The sequence below is a fragment of the Heptranchias perlo genome, chromosome 44 (assembly GCF_035084215.1).
Source record: "Heptranchias perlo isolate sHepPer1 chromosome 44, sHepPer1.hap1, whole genome shotgun sequence".
In the NCBI taxonomy this organism is placed as follows: domain Eukaryota; kingdom Metazoa; phylum Chordata; class Chondrichthyes; order Hexanchiformes; family Hexanchidae; genus Heptranchias; species Heptranchias perlo.
In genome coordinates this window covers 8,637,176-8,645,015 of record NC_090368.1, presented here as the reverse complement: position 1 = coordinate 8,645,015, position 7,840 = coordinate 8,637,176, and the positions used below count along the sequence as shown (strand labels likewise).

General features: G+C 57.9%; 1 protein-coding gene across 1 annotated transcript; it reads left to right on the top strand.

Annotated features, from left to right (window-relative positions):
- The first annotated feature begins 6 nt into the window (after window positions 1-6).
- LOC137306730 (rho guanine nucleotide exchange factor 2-like) lies at window positions 7-6,929 on the top strand. Its single transcript, XM_067976093.1, has 5 exons — window positions 7-39; window positions 664-714; window positions 1,515-1,946; window positions 3,022-3,301; window positions 5,103-6,929. Exons 2-5 carry the CDS (start codon window positions 670-672, stop codon window positions 5,213-5,215), a joined length of 870 nt encoding a protein of 289 aa, XP_067832194.1. The 5' UTR covers window positions 7-39; window positions 664-669; the 3' UTR covers window positions 5,216-6,929.
- The last annotated feature ends 911 nt before the right edge of the window (window positions 6,930-7,840 follow it).

Below are 7,840 nucleotides of genomic sequence, written 5' to 3'. Positions count from 1 at the left end.
TGAAATGGAAACCAACTGCAGGTGAAATCACACAATGAGGTAAGAGTGGGGGGAGGGGGAGAGTGGGGTACAGGGGGGAGGGGGAGTGTACAGGGGGGAGAGTGGGGGTACAGGGGGAGGGCGAGGGTTCAGGGGGGGAGGGTGGGGTACAGGGGGAGGGCGAGGGTTCAGGGGGGAGGGTGGGGTACAGGTGGGGAGGGTGGGGTCCAGGAGGGAGGGGGGGAGTGGGAGGTGGGGAGTGGGAGGGTGGGGTCCAGGGGGGAGGGGGAGAGTGGGGAAATGGGGCGGGGGCTGAGTGGTACAGGGGGCGGAGGGGGAGTGGAGTACAGTGGTTTGGGGTGAGTGGTGTACTGGGACCGGGACATGTTGGGGGCCAGGGTGAGTTGGGTGCAAGGGTCTGGGGGAGTGGGGTACATGGGGCAGGGGAGTGGGTGAGGAGTTGAGGGCGAGTTGGGGTACAGGGGATGGGCAGGGGGTGAGGTGGTGAGGGTGAGGGGTACAGGGGATGGGGCAGGGGGTGAGGTGGTGAGGGGTACAGGGAATGGGGCAGGGGGTGAGGGGGTACACTGGGTGGGGGAGTGGAGTTGCGCCCCCTCTTCTGGTTGTGTTTTTCTGGTTGCTCTGGGCCCACTTTAACCTTGTCCTTCTCTCCTCTCCCTACAGGAGGCGATGCTGAGACTGTCGCGACTCTCCTTTCTGCTCCACGGGCTCCAGGTGGGCACGGCGGGCTCGTAGCTTCCCCTCGGTTACCCGGGCGGGCTCGAAGGTCCTGGAGCAGTGCGGGCGAGGGGATGGGTCTCTCTGTAATGGGGGGGAAAACGTCCCGCAGCGATTCACAGGGTCCTGACGACGAAAACAGACACTGAGCTCACGGTGACCCTGAGTTCAGCGATGGGTTTTTACCGCCATCCCTTCAGGGTAGGCCGAAGCCCTGGGCCTGTCACCGTGGCGATGGAGGGGATGACCCAGGGCAAGGCCGAGGAGCCTGGGCGGCCTGCATTTTGAGATAGGTCGGAAGGGCAGAGGAAGCTAATGGGTCAAGGGTTAGAGTATAACACAGGGGTCAAGGGAAAGGTGAAGGCGTCAGGGTGTCGGGGTCAGGGAAAGGTGAAGGGTCAGGAGTTGGAGTATAACGTAGGGCGTAGGGGGTCAAGTAAGAGGTGAGAGGTTAGGGTTATAAGAAGGTACCAGGATATGGGGAGAGGTGAAGGGTCAGGGGTTAGAGTATAACACAGGGCGTAGGGGGTCAAGTGAGAGGTTAGGGTTATAACAAGGTACCAGGATCTGGGGAGAGGTGAAGGGTCAGGGTTAGAGTATAACAGGGGGCAGGGGACTGGAGCTAGCTAAGAGGTCAGCGTAATATGGGGTGCAGGGGCCTGGGGGAGAGGGTTTTAGAGGCAGCCCAGGCTCTGTGGGGATAGGGGGGATGCAAGGCCGCAGTATCGTGGTATTTTGACCTTTCACCTGCCGGATAACCCCTGACCGTTTCTCTGCCTCTGCCCCCCCCACCACAGGCTATTGTCATCAGACAGGATTCCCTCATCGAGGCCCAGCGGCAGCAGCTGGGGGAGCAGAAGGGCAAACAGGCCCCAAAGGAGAGCCCGCTGGTGGAGCAGGAGCGCCTCCGCAGCCTGGAGAAGCAGCGGGAGGAGCTGGTGGGCCTGGGGAGGCAGCACAGCCTGCTGCAGGAGGAGTTCCAGCGGTGCCGCAAAGCCTGCGAGGAGAAGGGGCAGGAGCTGCGGGCCCTGGAGGCCAGGCTGCTGGACTCGGAGAGGAGCAAGGCCGAGCTGGAGAGGGAGAGGGAGGAGTGGAGGCGGAGCAGCGGGGGGCCGGAGCCCGAGACCCCGGTGGCGACGGAGCAGCTGCGGAGGAAGCCGAGGTCCCACGCCAGGCAGTTCAGCCTGCCCTCCGCCCAGTTCACCTGCCTCGGCATGACCCCCCGACAGGTAGGGACCCCCCCGCGAGATGAGAACGCGGCATAGCGAAGCCCACCGGTCCCTCTCCACCGCCCCCCCCACAAACCCCCCGAAGTTCGCTTGGGGTGCAAAATTGGTTCTGGCCCATTTTAGGGCCTCAACCAGGAAGGCCCGAAATTGGGCCTCGGGATGTGGGAGTAAGTTGGGCCTGAGGTACCTCGTCCGTCGTTCCAACTCAGGCTGCCTGCCCTCACCAACAGCGACCCCCAGGCTAGTCCCAGGGCCAACAGCGACCTTCAGGGTAGTTCTGGGGTCAAAGGGGAGGAGATGGGGCCAACAGCGACCTTCAGGGTAGTCCCAGGGTCAAAGGGGAGGAGATAGGTTCAACACTGAGTCCTGGGGTCAAAGGGGAAGAGATGGGGCCAACAGCGACCCTCAGGGTAGTCCCGGGGGTCAAAGGGGAGGAGATAGGTTCAACACTGAGTCCTGGGGTCAAAGGGGAGGAGATGGGGCCAACAGCGACCCTCAGGCTAGTCCCGGGGTCAAAGGGGAGGAGATGGGGCCAACAGCAACACCCAGGATAGTCTCGTGGAACCTGTAGGATCGCTCCTGACCCCAGGCCCGGGACAGGCACAGCTCCAGGAAGCCCAATGTGGGCATTGGGCCTATTCCGGGGGGGGGGCGGGGGGGGGCAGCTTATGTTGGGGCCACTCGAGGGAAACTCGCCCCCTTCAGGCGAACGGGTGGAAAATCGGGACCAGCTGCTCCCGTACGGGTGGGGGTTAAAATCGCCCCTCCCCCCCCCCCCCCCCCCCCCCCCCCCCCCACCACCTCCCCCGGGTCAGCTATTTAACCATGGGGGCCGTCACAGCTGAGCCCGATCCAGTCCTCACACAACATTGGGGGGAGGGCCAGCGATCAGGAGTCGGACCCTCTCCTGCTTTGTCTCCCTCCCTGAGACCAGCTTATTCTGCACAGGCCCTGGATGGAGCCTGAGGCCTTCCTGCTTATTCCAGTGTGTGGCACCCCCCCTTGGCCATGTGTACCCCGTGTATATGCGCACGTTGTCTGTTCCCACGTAACGAGCCCGTTCCTCCCCCCCCAGAGCTCCCTGCAGCGGAGGAGGAGTGCGGACGAGTCGTGTCTCCGAGGGGCGCTGACCTCCGAGGGCCCCTTCGACCCCCCGTCGGCGAGCACCGACCAATCGGAGGGCTCCGGCCTCCCCTGGCCGACGGGACGGGAGGCCCCGCTGCGGACGGACTGCGAGGCGGGGGCGGAGCGAGGCCCAGCACCGGACGCCAGCCTCTGTCTGCGCGAGGAGTCGTCGGGCGAGGAGAGCCGCAGCCCGTCTCCCAGCTCCAGCGAGTCCAGCGAGGAGGTCACAGGTAAAGAGGGGTCAACTTCAGCTCGAGCGAGCCAAACCGGCAGGGAGAGGCACCTCCCGGGCTCCTTAGCCGCAGAAGCGAGGAGGAAAACTTAGGGACGCCAAAGTACGGATATGGCCCCCTACCAGAGCCCACGGGATCTCCCTGCCCCCCTTAATCTGGAGTTGAATGGGGAGCATCCTCGTTCCTCCCCCCAAACAGCGACTCCCGGTCTTCAACCATCTACAGCCGGCTAGACTGATCCAGACGGGGCCCGGGTCGACTGTCGTCTCCTCGGGTCTGGCATGGAGTGGCGTTGACTCGGCCTCCTTGTGGAGGTGAGGTTCATCGAGTGTCTCCGAGCTCGCAGAATGTCCTCCCATCTACTGCCCACGGTCCCAGTTTCTTTCACCCCAAACCCCTCCCCCACTTGCCCCTCCACCATTGGCTCATTGGGTGTCTCCCTCTCTCTCCCTCGCCTCTGAGTCAGAAGGTCATGGCTTCGAGTCGCACTCCAGAGACTCGAGCCCATAATCTAGGCCGACACTCCCGGTGGGATGGGAGATAAAGAAAGATCCTGCATTTCTATGGCGCCTTTCACCTCCTCAGGATGTCCCAAAGCGCTTTACGGCCAATGAGGTACTTTTTTTTGAAGTGTAGTCACTGTTGTAATGTTGGAGGCCAATCATCTCAGCCCCAGGACATTGCTGCAGGAGTTCCTCAGGGCAGTGTCCTAGGCCCAACCATCTTCAGCTGCTTCATCAATGACCTTCCCTCCATCATAAGGTCAGAAATGGGGATGTTCGCTGATGATTGCACAGTGTTCAGTTCCATTCGCAACCCCTCAGATAATGAAGCAGTCCGAGCCCGCATGCAGCAAGACCTGGACAACATCCAGGCTTGGGCTGATAAGTGGCAAGTAACATTCGTGCCAGACAATTGCCAGGCAATGACCATCTCCAACAAGAGAGAGTCTAACCACCTCCCCTTGACATTCAATGGCATTACCATCGCCGAATCCCCCACCATCAACATCCTGGGGGTCACCATTGACCAGAAACTTAACTGGACCAGCCATATAAATACTGTGGCTACGAGAGCAGGTCAGAGGCTGGGTATTCTGTGGCGAGTGACTCACCTCCTGACTCCCCAAAGCCTTTCCACCATCTACAAGGCACAAGTCAGGAGTGTGATGGAATACCCTCCACTTGCCTGGATGAGTGCAGCTCCAACAACACTCAAGAAGCTCGACACCATCCAGGACAAAGCAGCCCGCTTGATTGGCACCCCATCCACCACCCTAAACATTCACTCCCTTCACCACCGGCGCACTGTGGCTGCAGTGTGTACCATCCACAGGATGCACTGCAGCAACTCGCCAAGGCTTCTTCGACAGCACCTCCCAAACCCGCGACCTCTACCATCTAGAAGGACAAGGGCAGCAGGCACATGGGGACAACACCACCTGCACGTTCCCCTCCAAGTCACACCCCATCCCGACTTGGAAATATATCGGCCGTTCCTTCATCGTCGCTGGGTCAAAATCCTGGAACTCCCTTCCTAACAGCACTGTGGGAGAACCTTCACCACACGGACTGCAGCGGTTCAAGAAGGCGGCTCACCACCACCTTCTCAAGGGGCAATTAGGGATGGGCAATAAATGCCAGCCTCGCCAGCGACGCCCACATCCCGTGAACGAATAAAAAAAAAAAACGCGCACAGCAAGATCCCACAAACAGTTGGGGGGAGGAGGGGTGGCCAAATGGGAAAGTCCTGCTCAGTTCTCACCGTCGAACGTCTACCCGTTTTGACCCCTCTGCAGACATGGAGCAGCCGCAGAACATTCCAGAAGGTTCCGGATCCGGTCAGCCGGCCCCAGCAGGGGGCGACCCAGCCCCCCAGCCCGAAGACGACGAGGACGACTTGTATTACTGAACTCCGACCCCTCCCTGCCCCGCCCCCCAAACACACTCGACGCTCCATTTAAAGGGACCTCGACCATTCAGTACGTGACAATCCCCCTCAGGTCTTCCCGCATCCCCCTCGGCTGTACCTCTTGCGACCGCTGAACAGAATATTGCTTTTATTTAAGTGTTTCAGAAGCAAAATTAACGTTTTCACACTGGATTTTCAAGAGCTGGCTTTCCTCAGCTTGTAACTATGTTGTAATTTGTGACGGACGATATTTAAAAGTTTGAATATTTTCTTTTTAAAGTTCCCTGCAGTGCAGGGCTGTGTTATTCTGGTCCTCCCAGGAAGGGTGGGACACCAGTTCAGTGACCAACCCCCTCCCGGCTCTCCCCCCCCCCGTGTGTGGCCAGTGGAGTTCAAGGCCTGAGGCGGCCAGTCGAGACCACTCGCACGGAACCGTGTCACCCAGTCGAAGGGGAGGGCGCATTCTGGCGGGAAAAGCTTGAGTTTTCCGGCTGCTAGTCTGTGTACCTCACTGGTCAGGGAATCACCTCGGGAATTTTGTAGACTTGGCGATTTTCCGTAGCCTTGGAATCAGGTGTAGCCTTCCGGGTGAGGGGGCGGGTGGTTAGAGGGCGAGGGAGGGGGGAATTGAACCCAGGTGTGTGGATATAATCCATTCCCTCATTTCAAAGTCAAACATTCTGTCCTTGTTCGATCTAAATCCCCTTGTCTGTATTTACAATGGGAATTCCCTATGTAAACACGTCACGCTGTAATTACACCCTCCCGCCTGTGGTGGCGCTACAGCACCACCAGCGGTAGGAGGGGGGAATTACACCGTGACGAGTTTACATAGGGAATTCCCATTGTAAATATAATGTAAACTCGTCACGAGGTAATCCCCCCCTCCTACCACCGGTGGTGCTGCAGCGCCACTACAGGCGGGAGGGTGTAATTACAGCGTGACCTGTTTACATAGGAAATTCCCATTATAAATGTGGACGCAGAGGTTTGCAGTGGGCTGACGCAGATTTTTAATCGATTGTAGCATGTCGTCATGATTATTTTTTAATGCCAAAGAGCAGACGAGGAGACACCGAAGGCATCGGCGGGCGGCATTTGAGGGCGCCGCCTTAAACGGGCACGGCGCCCTCCGCGTCTCCCCGGCGGCTGGGGTTCGAGCGCGGGTGCCAACCCACGCCTAATCCGGCTGGCGCGAGGGGGGGGGCAATTCCGGTGGGAGGCTGAGGGAGAAGGGGCTCTGGAGAGCTGGCAAAGCTTCCCCGGGCATCGATCTCTCGCCCGGGTGGGTGTTGGGGGCACGGTGGTGGGTATCGCTGGTTCCTGGTGGGCTTTCATCGAAATTAAAGTCGATTATGAACTTGGAGAATGTCTGGGGTTGGTTTACAGAGAGAGATGCCCCTTCCCAAGCTGCTTTGAGCGACGATGCCAAGCTGGGCACCTCCTCCTCACTTGCCCGCGTTGGCACGGAGAGCACGAGGAGGAGGGGGTGAGCTCTTGGCAGCAAGGGGTGGAGAGAAATTCTTAAAGAAACACACACACAACTGGGAAGATTTTGTATTTTTAAATGCTTTTTTTTTTAGAAAGAGAAAAGAATTTTATTGAAATTTTTTTTTTTGATTGTGAAACAAAAATGGAATAAATTGTTGTAAAATTTTGGAAGGAGGAAAAGAATTTAATAAAAAACCAGGCAGCCTGGGCTGGTATTTCCTTCCCTTTCGACTCTGATTGGCCCGAGATTCCCGAAATACAAGACCGAGCCCCCTGCTTTCAATCAGCCCAAATTACAATCGTAGAATCGTAGAAAGGTTACAGCATGGAAGGAAGCCAAGAGCAATCCAGCGAGTCCCACTCCCCCGCCCTGTCCCCGTAGCCCTGCAAATTTTTCCCTTTCAAGTACTTATCCAATTCCCTTTTGAAGGCCATGATTGAATCTGCCTCCACCCCCTCGGGCAGTGCATTCCAGATCCTAACCACTCGCTGTGTAAAAATGTTTTTCCTCATGTCGCCTTCGCTTCTTTTGCCAATCACCTTAAATCTATGCCCTCTGGTTCTTGACCCTTCTGCCAATGGGAACAGTTTCTCTCTATCTACTCTGTCCAGACCCTTCATGATTTTGAACACCTCGATCAAATCTCCTCACAACCGTCTCTGTTCCAAGGAGAACAACCCCAGCTTCTCCAGTCTATCCACGTAACTAAAGTCCCTCATCCCTGGAATCATTCTAGTAAATCTCTTCTGCACCCTCTCTATGGCCTTCACATCTTTCCTAAAGTGCGGTGCCCAGAATTGGACACAATACTCCAGTTGTGGCCGAACCAGTGTTTTATAAAGGTTCATCGTGACTTCCATACTTTTGTACTCTAAGAACAGCCTGTAACACTCTACAGGAGTGTGATGGAATACTCTCCACTTGCCTGGATGAGTGCAGCTCCAACAACACTCAAGAAGCTCGACACCATCCAGGGCAACGCAGCCCGCTTGATTGGCACCCCATCCACCACCCTAAACATTCACTCCCTTCACCACCGGTGCACAGTGGCTGCAGTGTGCACCATCCACAGGACGCACTGCAGCAACTCGCCAAGGCTTCTTCGACAGCACCTCCCAAACCCCCGACCTCTA